Source organism: Mobula birostris, chromosome 4 (assembly GCF_030028105.1).
Source record: "Mobula birostris isolate sMobBir1 chromosome 4, sMobBir1.hap1, whole genome shotgun sequence".
In the NCBI taxonomy this organism is placed as follows: Eukaryota; Metazoa; Chordata; class Chondrichthyes; order Myliobatiformes; family Myliobatidae; genus Mobula; species Mobula birostris.
Genome location: NC_092373.1, coordinates 66405826 through 66420446, shown reverse-complemented (window position 1 = coordinate 66420446; position 14621 = coordinate 66405826). Strand labels below are relative to the sequence as shown.

The following is a 14621-nucleotide window of genomic DNA, read 5'->3' as shown; positions in this document are numbered from 1 at the left end:
CTTATTCCCAATTACTAACTTTATCACAGCAAGTCTCAAGAGAAGATTTCAGTTATACATGCAATTAATCTGCTAATAGCAGTTTTTCTCTCTTTCAGGACAGTGAGAAAAAAGATGGCTGTATGTTACAACATGGCATAGTCTCAACTCTGCAGACCAGGTTCGTATTCAAGTCAGAACATGAAGTGCTGAAGTGACAGCTTGGAAGCAATTCTGGAACTAAGGTTGGGGACTTGATTTGCATTTTTTATTTTTTGTTTACTAAATACTGTCAATTATCATACCTATCAAAATCTAGCTGAGATGAATGTTTTATTAAGTGACAGCCATTAGAGAAGCAGGAACAAGGGCAAATGTGCTCATTACGGTTCTGTACAGTCTGCTGGATATCAAGCAATAGGATACAATAGGTCAGGTTACACATTCTCTAAATTTAAATAGCAATTTCTAAAAACTGCTTTTACAAAGAAATATTCTTCTGTTACTGCTATGCTTGCAGATGAGTTGCAATGCTTAATTGTTGCACATTTATCTAGAGAAGCTTGACTTCTTAGTCACAAGGGAAGAATGGAATTCTTGTGCATGAACATTTATAACATCTCATCCTTTCACAGGCAGGTAGCCTTAGATATGGTTTACGACAAAAAGGAATTGTTTTGCTGCTTAATATCGAGTTCCTTGCCATCTGTTTTCACCTATCCCATGACACCCTGCCAAGTCTGTCACAGTTTCAAAAAATATCCTGGCCTAAATAGACCTAGATATTAATTTCACTGCAAATCTTAGTACAAGCTGTCTAAGGATAGAATGTCAATTTGCACCATAAACTCATTTGAATCTGCCACAAAGATTAATGACTTGTGTTCCAGGGCTTCTCCCTTGTTATTTATCAGAAAGTGTCCCATCTGTCATTTCTAGATGAATGTATACAGCATTTATGCACAGTCCATTCACTGGACCTACATTTTGTAACAACTCCCTCCAAGTGGATGATGTTCGGGTGATCAAACTGGCCCATGATGCTTGCTTCACTCAGGAAATCTCGTCTCTGTTTATCAGTATAGCCAGCTTTCAGGGTCTTGATGGCAACACAGATCTCTCTCTTGCCTGGCATTTTCAATCGTCCACTACATACTTCGCCAAATTCACCTGTGGAAAAGAATAGGACATATGATCAAAAATGGCAGACTTAGTCCCTTGGACCAATCCCAGCAATCAACAAGGTCATGGCTGATCTTTGAAATAATGGCATATACAAGCTTCCTTCGATAGTAACTCCTAACTCCAGATGAAATCATAGAACCATACAGAATGAAAACAATCCTTTGGCCCAACTCACCTATGCCAACTGTCATTCTAACTGAGCTACTTCCATTGTCTGTGTTTACCCATATGTCTCTGAGCCTTTCCTATCCACATAACTGCTAAGTTCCTTCTGAACCTTGCAATTGTACCCACATTTGCCACTTCATCAAGCAGCTTGTTCCACATACCTGCCACTTTCCATGTAGAAAGTGTTGCCTGTCACGACCTCCTTTCTCCTCACTCAGCTTAAATCTATGCCCTCTAGTTTTAAACTCCCCTAACCTGGAAAAGACTGACTCTTCACCCTCTCTATGACCCACACAATTTTATAAACTACAATAAAGTCACCCCTCAGCCTCCTACACTCCAGAAAGTGCCCCAGCCTTTTCTTAGAACTCAAGCCCTCCAGTCCTGATAACATCCTTGTGGATATTTTATGCACCCTGTTCAGATATTTGACATCCTTCCAATAGTTCAGTGATCAGAACAAAACACAATACTCCAAGTGTGGTCTCCCGAACGATTTGTACTGTTAATCCTTCTCCTGAGATCACATCATGATTTTGCTTGACAGTAAATTATCAATGTAAGAATTGAATTAACAAATAGTTTTGCATCAGTTGCTAAGTTCTACTACTCCTTTTCTTGGAAGTATTTTCTAGCTTCAATGCTGACAGTTTTGGCTATAAATTTTAGGTACACATTCTCCAGTCCTAGATTCTCAAACCAGCAAGAATACTTGTTCTTAATTTACCCTATCAATTTTCCTTCCTATCTCAAACTTCAAACAGAACAGCCCTTGCTTTTCGAAACACTGGGGAATTCCACCCTAGTTTCTGCATCTCTTCATGTAATTTAATTTAGGAATATAGGTGTCATTCTCGTCCATCTACACTGCAGCTCCTCCGAGGCCAAGATATTTTTCCTATGTTGTAGGTACTTCAAACAGAGAACTCCAGATGTAGTCTAGTTAATGTTTTGCAATGCTGTAGCATATTTTTATGCAATTACATTTTTTTATTCAGTTGTAGAAAGCACTTATCCTAACAGCCTTAATTTCATTCCAATTAATGAAACGTGGATGAACATAGAACAATACAGCACAGGAACAGGCCATTTGGCTCATAATGTTGTGTCGAACCAGCTAAAAAGCAAATCAAAAACACTCAGACACTAATCCCTCCTACCTACACCATGTCCATATCCCTCCATCTTCCTCATATCCTTGTGCCTATCCAAGCGTCTCTTTAAAGTTTAGATGTTTTTTGTCATGGGCCAACGGGCCAGTTTCCGTGACCCTAAAACTCATGGTCACAATTCACAACCATGGAACTATTTTCTACCATAATCTATAACATTTATTTTTACCTAAAACAGTTTACAAAGCAGTGGTGGTTATCCTAATTAAATGCAGTGTGCTGTTAATAATGGACTGCTAAAGTGGCGAAGCTAAACTACGGACAACCTTTCCATTCCCTAAAGACTGAGCTAATCAATACTACACCCAATGGATCAGATCACAAAAACTCTTTTTACCAGATACAGTCATGAAAGCTGGAAGACAATTAAGCAACCAACAGGAGGAAGTTCCATGACCATCTCTAACCTCTGGAGTTCAAAGGATATGACCAGAGAGAACCTAGCATAAACATTAATGATTCTATAATCTTCTGAGATTAGCCTTGATTTGCAGAAGAGCAAGCATCTAAATCCTTCTTAATCGTGGTATGCAAAATAGTTCTGTTCCTTTGCATCTGCTGCCTCACTTTTATCAAGCAATTTTCAACAAGAAAGTTTAAAAATATATTGTCCAACCAGAAAGCTGATCATAAATACACTCTGGTTCAATCTATAAATATATTGTCTCAATAACTTACCTACACCAATCACTCTTTCAATCTTAATACAAGAAGCATCAATTTCTTTGGCAAATTCGTGAACAGCTTGATTGGGATCTTCATATGTGAAAGGATCGACATATGTCCTCACTCCTTTAAAATACACACAATAGAAAAAAAATATTTTTCAGTGTTTATGCAAATTGATGTGAAGGGAATATATGTTTCCATTATAAACCAACAAAACATTGTTAATTCTGTAAACACAAGGAAACATGCAGATGCTGGAATTTCAAGCGACACACATAAAAGTTGCTGGTGAACACAGCAGGCCAGGCAGCATCTCTAGGAGGAGGTACAGTTGACGTTTCGGGCCGAGACCCTTTGTCAGGACTAACTGAAAGAAGAGCTAGTAGTACTAGCTTTTCTTTCAGTTAGTCCTGACGAAGGGTCTCGGCCTGAAACGTCGACTGTACCTCTTACTAGAGATGTTGCATTGTTAATTCTGTACCATTATAATGTAGCAATATCAGCATTTTACAGGGAGGAATTTGTTCACCAATCTTTCTCTCCTGATCTCCCAGACACCAGTGTTTGGCTTTAGAACAAACTTGTATATCTAATACTTGTTTCCCGATGCATGTTTTTGGATGGCAATTGACTGACTGTCAGCCAGCCTTTCATCCACTGAAGGACTGTAAAAACTCGACATCTGACTTTACATAACAACTTGTAACATGAGTAACTGGATAAAGATCTGGAGATGGAATCTTAGTTCCTTCATGCTCCAAAGCCTGAGGCAAATTGTGCTTCCTAAAGTTGCTCAGCTAAATTACCACAGATCAAGATCCAGCTGAGATTCTAGAATGGTTAGTATTTTTTTAACTACATGCCAACATACTGTGAGGTATGAGTATAAGTTTGTTATCCTTTTATCAACAACAACATCTGTGAGTTCTTTGAAGTTTGTTGAATTGATGTTTAAAGGCACAAAGCAGATTTCTATATGATTTGGCATAAGGAATGCTCTCAAGGACATTTCTCTGATTTGAAATGAATATTAATAACAACATACATTTGGCACCAACAATATTACAATATGGAAACCACTTGTATTTGAAGTAACGTATGTACAGTCTTCTGTATGGTATTAGTCTGGTGTTAGTCTTGAAATAAGATAGCAGGTCCTCCTGGCTCAGAACTTAAAAGACACTACCTGATCTCACAAACCCACTCCAACTTTATCCTAATGTCAGATGAATATAGTATGGTGATGCAAGTAGGGTGCCCACATTTTTAATAACATTTCAAAGAAATGAATGCTCAAAAGACAGCCTTGAGAGTTTACAGATCTGAGCCTGGATATCTACCCAGAGCTCTCAAAATAAATAACCACCAGGATAAAAGACTATTGTTACCTAGTAGAACGGAATTAGTACAAAGGGCTGATCTACAATGCTGAGCCCTGTAAATTCTTTAACACATTCTCTTTAGGTACAAAAGTGCAAATACCTTTCTGGCATAAATTGTTGCTGAATATCACATACCCTGCCCATTATGTAAATGCTTCTCCTCATCTGCATCCTGCTTGGCTTTACTGTATTTTCTGCGTCTGCATGGACAGAAAATAAAGCATTAAGATTAATGACAATAGGGAGGTGGGGGGGGGGGCAGAATTAGGAATTCAAGACCACCTGCTTAGCTGGGAATGCACCCCACCGTTCAAACATTCAATTGTACTTTTTTGCTTTGTAATTATGGGTCTGGGTCTCCTCCCCCTAGTCCCTACTTGCATGACTGTCACCTGCTGAACTTTGCCTGGGGTAAGACACTGCCGTGTATCATTAACCACTGAGAAAGCTGGAGAACTCATTAGCCACTCATGGAACAAGGGAAATGAATGTTAATAGCCAGTTGCAGACTTGGAAAATAAATTGACATTTGGAGATGGTTTACCTGACTAAGCCTGAATAGAATAAGGAAGCCTTTGTAACGGTTTGACTTATGTAATTAGAAAGGTTTATGTGGAATGACAGGGCACAGGTAGAGAGTGCTTTGATAAGCAGCAGGGGTCAGAAGGGTCCGCAGATTGTAGGTGAGACAGAGGGGACATCCTCTGCAGGCTGCCAAAGCACAAACAATACAGTATTAACATGGTTGGATTCACTCAAGGGGGCAAAACAGTTGGAGTCTCAACGCCAATGCTTTGTTCTTGCTGCCATTATTATTCAAAGACTAGATAAAGACGAGAATAAAAGATATTGGCAATGGGTAAACTTTTCACTGATAATATTGTCAAACCTCTGACTTCAATCTGCCCTGCTAGTACAAGAGAAAAGGAGGTAAACCTTGATTACTTTTTCTTTGAAAATGTAGAATGCTGATGAAGGATTAATTACTGGGATCACTCTGTAGCAGATCATTGACCAGGATTCAGTGAAAGGTTTATGCAGCTAAAGAAGATGCCAGAAAATGAAAGCTTTGTGTTAATTTTGACAATTAAGAGTTTTTGTTCATTTGGAAAACAAGAATAAAAAAAGTCATGCAATGTTTTTAAATCCAAATACAAGATTAACTTAACATCCTTGTTTGTGACCTCACTATAGTTTAACAAATAGTACATGGGAAGGGGTCTTGCTCTAACCTGTAGGAAGTTATTTACAGCTATCAGATGCTCCATGTGGATCATTTAAAAATACTTTGTTTCAGTGTAGATTAGCATTATGTCGGCAAGTGGATAAACACAATGCTAGCAATGGGGACATCCAAGCCCATACTCTTTCGATCAGAATTAATTCTCAGTGTGTACTCTCCCACTGTGATGGAACAGCATCGTTATCAGCTGTGATTCAAATAAGGTAGGCTTTGATAATTCACTCAAATTGGTGTAAAGCATTTCACAAAGAGACTTTCAATAGGAAGCCGCATTGGACAACAATGTGGGCCATTCAGTCTTTATTATCTTGTTTACTATTCAAAAAAGTCATGGCTGATCTTTTATCTCATCATCACTTTCCCATACTAACCAAAACTCCATCTATCTTTGTCTTGAATATTACTGATCCTCCTCAGATCTCTTGGACAGAGAATTCTAAAGATTCACTACTCTTTGGAATTTAAAACAAAACATAATTTCTGAATGGATAATCATTCCCTTGTTGTTAGATACTCCTTTGTGGTAGATACTCCAGTCAGAGTAAACATTATCTCTATCCCAGTTCTGCCAAGTCATGTAAAAATGTTAGCAACACACACAAAATGCTGGAGGAACTCAGCTGGCCAGGCGGCATCTATGGAACTGTGTAAACTGATGATGTTTTGGCCCGAGACTCTTCATCAGGATGTGATGGACATTTCAATAAAATCCTTACACATTCTTCTAATTCAAAGGAGTACAGAGCCAGCTTTTAATTTTTCCTGATACAACAAACCCAGCATCCTACAAATTAACTTCATGAACCTCACTTTTGCAAATTTAAACTTTCTTTGGTAGGGAGACCAAACTTGTATCCAACATACTTGGAGCACTGGTATTAGAATTTATATAATTGGTGCAAGACATTTCTAGTCTTGTACTCAATACTCCTTCAGTCAAAGGTCGACATACTGTTTGCTTTTCCAATTGCTTGCTATCTCTGTGTGTTATCATCAAATGATGGCATTTACAAGCTCTGAGCTCTAACAACTTTCAATTCCTGAGGTATCAGATAATTTAAAAAATACTTGTTTTTTTTCATTACCAGAATGGATGATCTCACATATTTCCGTATTGGATTTCATTTGCTTAGCTGACTGAAGCCTATCGGCATCTGTTTCAGAGGTTATACTCCCACCCATCTTTGCTGCAACTTTGGATATATTACACTCCATCCTCTCACTCACAGCATGGGTCTAGACTGTGAGCATCGAGAGCCTCAGAGTCCAGCAACATTCCACTGCTCCCAACTTCCTAGCCTGTAAATGACTGGCTGCATTACTGTCTGGTATGGCATTTCAAATGGAAAGGGACATAAGAACCTGCAGAGTTGTGGACCTAGCCCAATGCATCACAGGCACATTCCTCCCCACCACTGGTAGTATCTACAAGAGACTACCTCAGGAAGGCAACATCCATCATCAAAGATCCCCACCATCCAGGCTGTGCCACCTTCGCAGAGCTGCCATCAAGAGGGAAGCACAGAACCCTGAAGTCCCACACCACCAAGTTGCAGAAAAGTCACTTTTCTTCAACCATTTGGTTCTTGAACCAACTGACACAACCCAAATTATTGCAGTTCAGCAATACTATGATCACTTTGCACTTAAGAAGAAATTTTGTTCTGTGTTCTTTCATGTAAAAATTCAGAATCATTTACTTTTAATTTATGATTTTTTCTTCAGAATGCTGTTCATAGTTGCTATGTATCTTTGATATTGCTGCATGTGCGTTTTTCGTTGTACCTGTGCATACAGATGTAGATGACAATAAACTTGACTTTGACTTTAAATAACCATTTCGATACACACCAGTATATTAGCTCTACTCTTGTTTAATATACTTTTGTGTGGCAGCTTATTCAAAGCTTTTTGAAATTGTTGATGTATTACATCGGCTGGATTTGGATGTCACAGTAGTATTGAATCATTGAATGTTTAAGCAGAGGAAGAACCCAAAAAGTCCATAAAGTGTTTGCCTTCTCTTCAGTATATTTATTCCATTATTCCCACTAAATTATATAATCCCAAATGCCTGGAAATACTTCACCTTCAGGTATTTAAACAACTTGCTTATTAAAGTTGTTAAATCTGCCTCTACCAATATTGCATTCTAAATTATTATAAATTGAAGGTGAAGTAATTTTAATCCCCACCTGTGCTCCCTTTATCAAATACCTCCAAGTCCTTAGTTAATTAATATCCTTCTTAATTTCAGTACCTAATCGATACTTAACCTTTTCCGGATAAAGAAAAAACATTTAATTCTTTCTGTTCTCTGCCAAAAGAAGCTGAACCAAACATAGTTCAATTTCAACTAAATCATCTACCCCTGAATAATATGGTCATTTGAGTATTCAATGCTATGCTTGACTATCTAACATAAATCATGAAATAAGCTGGAATCTATATGGTCTATGTTGTCTACTATAACACATCATAAATGTGTAGAAATTATTGGGCATTTCTGAATGAGCATGAGATCATCCGAAACGGAATGATAAATATTTTGTCAGAAGCACTGCAATGGGAAATTCTGTAGCATACATGACTCAAGCTAATAAGTGTAACAACATGTGATCCAATTTCCAATTCAGTGTATTCTGCATACTGCTATAGCTAACAGAATCAAAAATTCACAGGCAAATTAAAATTATAGCTACATACTTAAGCATTCATACCTGATGTCTTTAGTTACTCATTTTATCTGCCTCCTTCCAGTAAACATCAGGAAATCACATTTTGCTTCAATTGCTCTTTCAAGCAAATATAAATCCTATGTAAGTATTCTTACATCAAAACAACCTGCTCACCTACTACATCCTCCTGAAATCCAAATACCAAATTAATTATGCACATAAACCAGAAATCCTAATTTTCAGTGATGCATGTATGTTAGAACTAATGTAAAGAATTGGAATAAGCTTGAAACAATGTTGTTCCTGTTCCTCTTCCATTTTATCAACATCTACGCAATGCCCATCCACATGACACCTGGCTGTAATTGTTTCTATATAAAAAGAATGTAGTTCCATAACATTCCTGTCCAAATCTATTACTTATTCCACTATTGACTTGTTCCATAGCCCTGCAAACATTCCCTATTTGCTTTTCCCCCAGTTTATTACAGATTTTTGGGCTTTGACAGATTAGTTGGCTCACTCATAAGTAAACAGCGCTGAGGTACTTTAAATAAAAAGCAATCTTTAAAAGGCAAGGAGCAGAATTCAATCGATTTCCATCTGTGATTTATTGCGATCCACAAGCATGGCTGTTATCACCAGATTTAAGGCTCCTTTGTAGTAATATAAACAGTAGTTCACCTTTGAACAGCAAATGCACAAGATTGCTCCCGACATGGCAAAACTGGTTACCCCACCAGTTTTCTTCTGACAATTTTCCATCTGATACAAAAAAAAATCAATGAGGCCAAAGGTGAACATTTCATTTTCTAAGAATGATCCATGGAGAGCCAATCACCAGATCCTGTTTATCAAAGCCTGAGAATAACAGTATTTATAGCACAGAATTCATCAGCTTCTACATTCAATGAATCTCAATGCTCTTAGGTGGCAAGTCATAATTAGAATTCCAATGAATAGTGCCATCAATCCTGTCTTAAATAATAAAGCCATCAAAATAAATGGATGTGATATTAAACTATCATGCTTGTCATTACTACGTCCTACTACAGTGGCTTTTAATAAAGATTTCTCACCAAATTATGCTGTCTGTTACTTTTTGCTTTGTTTCCTGGAAACAGCTTCAGGTTAGAATATCTCTGTACAATTATTCATGATGCATTACTCAGAATAATATAACCTGACAGATGTTTCAAGGTTACCAGAGTTGGAGTCTGGCAAGAAATACAAGCGACCTGCAGAGTATTTTGGAAATTTTAAGCGGTCTGTGTAAAGTTGTATTTTGCTGTGATATGCTTTCCCAGGTTAATGCAAACAAGAATTTTTTTTATTGTATCATAAGACGCCAAGTCAATATCATATGATATTTGATGAATACTGAAGTTTGATATTTTTAAAAAATTGCTTTCAGTTATATTTTGGAATTTCTTTTAGAAATAGTAGACAGATTGGTCCATTGGAGGGCTTTTGTTTTGCTTTTCAACTTCTTCCTTCTCAGTGGAAGTATAATTTTATGGTACCAGGTGTAGCCTAATCAGTAGCAACATTGATCTTCACTGCAAAAGAAAAGAAAATCAGGTGTAGTTTAAAACTGGTGATCTGCTAGTTCCCATTTTGTCAGCTATTCTGGCTGAGAGCAATTTTAGCCCCTTGTAATCTAGACAAAGTTATGATCAATCTTAAATAAAGATTGAAGCCGGGTTTGCTGAAGTGATCCGATTTTAGTGGAATCATCTTGTTAATAGTTAAGTGAGTTGAAGGGTGAGAGAGCAGAAACAAGATAAGGGACATTGTGAGAGCTGTGAAATGCTGGTCAGAGCTGTTCTGGAAACTTGAACAAGAAAACTAGAAATGGCCAGCAAATCAGGCAGCTTCTGTGAAGAGAGTAAAATGGGTCAGCTCTGAGAAATAGTAGTCAGAGCAAGATATCTAAAATGTACCCAAAAAGAAGATGAGGTGTCTTTCCTTGATGGAACAATGCAGAAAGCCAATTAGGAGTGGAAAGAACAACTAAAGTGACAGTCAACTGGAAGTGCTGAGTTGCCTACGCAGACTGAATAGAAGTACCACCCAAACAATTAACTAATTGGCATTTAACTTCTCCAATATAGAGAAGACCACATTGTGAGCACCAAGTGTGGTACATTCATTTGCAAGAATGCAAGTCAATTACTGACACACCTGCAAAGGCTATTTGGGTTTCTGGATGGTGGAAGGGAAGGAAGGGCAAAATGACAAGTGGTGCATCCCCTCCAGCGGCGCAGGAAAGGACTGTGAGAAAGGTTGTTGGAGATAGAATAAAATACCAGGAAGCTATAAACAGAATGACTTCTTTGGAATGCTGGGAAGAGAAGGGAAAAATGCCTAGCAATGGAATTATCATTGAAGGTGGCATAAATTGTGAAGAATGATCTGTTCCCACCAGCCTCCATTTTCAATAGGAGGGCCAGGGTTACTCTATCCTTGGTCTATTTAGAATGAGATTAGGTGAGAACAAAGCAGCAAGAATTAAGATGTGAAAAGTTCAAGGGCTCTATCAAGGTAACTCAGAGGCAATAATGTGAAAACTTAATGTCCAAAAAGCCAAATTTAACTGGGAATAAAAAGGGAAATCTCTGTACAATGTATAATCATACCATGCACAAAAAAAAGATGATTGTGGTTGTTGTAAATTAGCTATCTCTGTTCTAGGATATCAGTGTAGGATTTGCTCAGGGTGTATTCCTGCAGCTGCTTCATCAATGACTTCCCTCAGCTATGCCAGATGTCAGGATAATCACAGCTGGTTTGATGGTAGTCAGTTTTGATCATAAGTCCTTGGATTTTCAACAGTCTTTTCTTGCCTGCACATTTGGGCTTGGACGGATAAAATGTCATGCAATGTTCTTGTGACATTATTGACAAGTAGTAACCCTATTCAACAAACAGTAGTCTAACTACCTGACCACAGTTGCTGAATCTTTGACCATCTGTAACCTAGAAACCAACATCACCATGATGATAAATAGATTAGTACTGATTACAACACCAGGATGTTCCGCAGCAAGTGCCTCAGCTTTTTACTCCCCCATGATCTCTCTTTTCATCAGTGAAAATGAACAATCAGAAACGCTATGGAATACTGTGTGCCTAAGTGAGTGTGGTTCCAATATCTTTCAAGCATCCGACACTATCCAGGACAAAATGGTCTACTCCCATCTACCAGCTCAGATGCTCCTATTCTTCACCATTCATGCATTCTGGCTAGAATGTGTAACAAGAAGAATTGCATCAGATCATCAACGACATCACTTTAGTCCCTCACTTCTACAACCACGGGGGCCGCCATTCAAATAAAACAGCATCACCAGCAAAACACACTTAATATAAAGCAGCATCCCATCTTGGAAATAGGAGATCATCCCATTGATTATCACTGAGTCCAAATTCTGTCGCAACCCCCCACCCTCCCAACAAACCAGGAAGTAGATTATCCAAACAATGTATGGGGATTCATGAAGTCAGTAAGTCGATTCACTACCAGTTGCTCAAGCGAGATTACAGATGGATAATAAGAACTGGCTTTGCCAAAAATATATTCACAGCACATGCATGAAAAAGAAAAAAATTGTCAGTAGCATGTCTTTAGCTTTCAGTCGTCGAGCAGCTGGTGCATTGATTGAAAGAATCAGATCTTACCTCCTACTTATAACAAAGGCTGAGATGAGTATCACAAGTAGAACTGCACTTCCAGCCACAGACACGAGCAAAACTGTGGGGCTGGCACCATCACCAATGATAGCTGAAGGAGCTAGAGATGAGCAGAATATTTGCATTGATCAATAGAGACACTTTGCTTTGAGAGATAGGAAAAATTGGAGATGGGGTTGAATTTAATGAAACATTAAAACTTTAATGTGGCTCAGTCAAGAAGAACATGATCACATCTTCTCGAGTTAATTACGGATCTTTGCTGAATTCAGCTAGGCTCAGCCAGAGCTACCGTATCAGTTGAGTTCACCTACTGACAGTTACCCAGCCTGGAAAGAGTAAGCTGCCCCATTGGTTGAAGGGCAGTTGTAGCTTGAACTGAAAAGCTGTTACTTTTGAATAGCTTGTTGGCACTCTCTGCCACACACGGGGGTCACATACAGGGGACGCAAAGATGTTTCTGGGTAGGTATTGCTTACAGACGCAGCTCAATATAACATGCAACGTAAATTGAGAAAATCAATGGGAACAGCATTGACTGAAAAGATATCTGAATTGCTTAATACCTGAGTTGGTTATGAACTGAAATGGGGCACTGAACTCGCCATATCCTGCAGCTGTTCGTGCACGAACATGAAACATATATGCTGTTAAGGGGTTCAAGCCTTTGATTTCTGTATTTCTGGAGAGAGTTTTAACAATCCTGTAACTGCGTTCATTTTGATCCTGCAAAGAAATCAATCATATGTTAGTAAGGAAATGGTAATACAATGAATTAGCACACAGACTAAAAAATACGTTAGTTCTGTGTTCAGTATGTGCTCTACCCCAGGGAGGAAAGGAGGTTCTAAAAAGAGCTTACTGACATGATTTTTCAGTTCATTGTGGTAGAGAGATTACATTTACTGTTGCAAACTTCATACTTATGAACCTACGATCTGCCTATGCCTTAAGAAGAAACCGAAAGAAAAAAATATGAGCAAATGAACAAGTATGACCACTGTTTGAAAGAGCTGGTGAAGGCTCAATGCACTGTGGTATTGTATATTTTGTAAATATTGTACATTTGGGCGCTACGGTTAGTGTAATGCTATTACAGCACCAACGACTCAGGTTCAATTCTGCCACCACCTGTAAGGAGTTTGTACATTTTCCCCATGACCACATGGGTTTCCTCCCACATTCTAAAGATGTACTAGTTAGTACGTTAACTGGTCGCAAGGGTGTGATTAGGCAGTGTGGGCCTGTTGAGCAGAAAGAGCCTGTTACCAAGCTGTATCTCTAAATAACAAATAATAATTTATGTAACTTGACAGCTACAGATCACTAACCTTTTCATAGTACTTGATCTCATACTCCAGTATAACACCGTTTGGTCTCTCAGGTTCTGGCCAGACCAAAGTAACACCATGTCTTGTTATCTCTTTAGCTTGAATTATGCCAACAGAAGATGGAGCTGAGTGGAATAAATACAGTAGATTACCTTTAGAAATTAATTCACTCGCTAAATACAAGACTTCAAGCAGAAGTAATCTTTTGCAGGCATTGCAGGGGCATTTTTTTAAATGATCTTCAGTGAAATTCAATATATTTCCCCATTAACCAAGACAATTTCCAACTTAACTGCTTTCTTGAAAAATGTATGCAGTAGGAATAAATGTTGATTCTTTTCCCAGTATTCATGAACCTTTGCACATTTTGCACCTGAAGTTTCTGGCATCTGACTTCAAATACTGAATGTGCCTTAAGAAGAAGCAGAATGTGCTCGGTTTACATTTTTAAGGATGTTGAGTCTTAAGGAAATCCATTTTCAGGTCAATTGAGAACATGGCCTTCTGTAGCCTGTGCAAATGATTTCACATTGATTGAAGATTGATTCCTGCTGTCACTAAAGGCCGTGCCCCTGCTGTTATTTGCCTATATCACTAGATGCAATGATGTACTCAAATTAAATTTGTCTCAGAGAGCCAGTCTTCTTTTTATCAAAAGTGTGCTGTCATTGATTCCAACTACTTTGACTAAAAAGTCCATCACTTTCAAACTGAACTAAACAAGACATCAATAGTCACAGCTTTATGCCATAACTCAACTGATAGCACTCGAATCTCTGAGTTGGAAAGTTGTGGATTCAAGTCTCACTGTTAAAACTTAAGCTCAGAAATTAAGGTTGACTCTCCAGTGCAGTGCAGAACGAGCATTGTGCTGTGCTGCCTTTATAATGAGCTGTCAAATTTAGGTCCTATCTGCATCTCTCAGATTGACAGAAAATATCCCATTGCACTATTTTAATAACAGCTAGGGAATTATCCACAATACCTTGATCAATATTCATCCCTCAATCAACATCATTTCAAAAGATTAACATTATGACAAATCCATTTCTGGAACCTTGCTCTGCACAAACTGATCGCTTCATTACATTTTGACATCTAGCTAATTGGGTGTAAATCAC

At 38.2% G+C, this 14621-nt stretch overlaps 1 protein-coding gene across 4 annotated transcripts in view; it reads right to left on the bottom strand.

The window, feature by feature from the left end:
* Window positions 1-14621, bottom strand: part of LOC140196382 (ephrin type-A receptor 4) — a 131627-nt gene that overhangs the window by 15183 nt on the left and 101823 nt on the right. For 2 of the 4 annotated variants that reach the window (XM_072255493.1, XM_072255494.1), the window contains exons 6-11: window positions 13501-13625; window positions 12736-12895; window positions 12158-12269; window positions 4691-4755; window positions 3183-3296; window positions 964-1149 (exon numbers count right to left, since the gene is read on the bottom strand). In XM_072255493.1, coding sequence (XP_072111594.1) covers window positions 964-1149; window positions 3183-3296; window positions 4691-4755; window positions 12158-12269; window positions 12736-12895; window positions 13501-13625 — 762 coding nt within the window. Of the gene's footprint in view, window positions 1-963; window positions 1150-3182; window positions 3297-4690; window positions 4756-12157; window positions 12270-12735; window positions 12896-13500; window positions 13626-14621 lie in introns of those variants that run through there. The other 2 variants (XM_072255495.1, XM_072255496.1) reach the window with 2 other exon arrangements.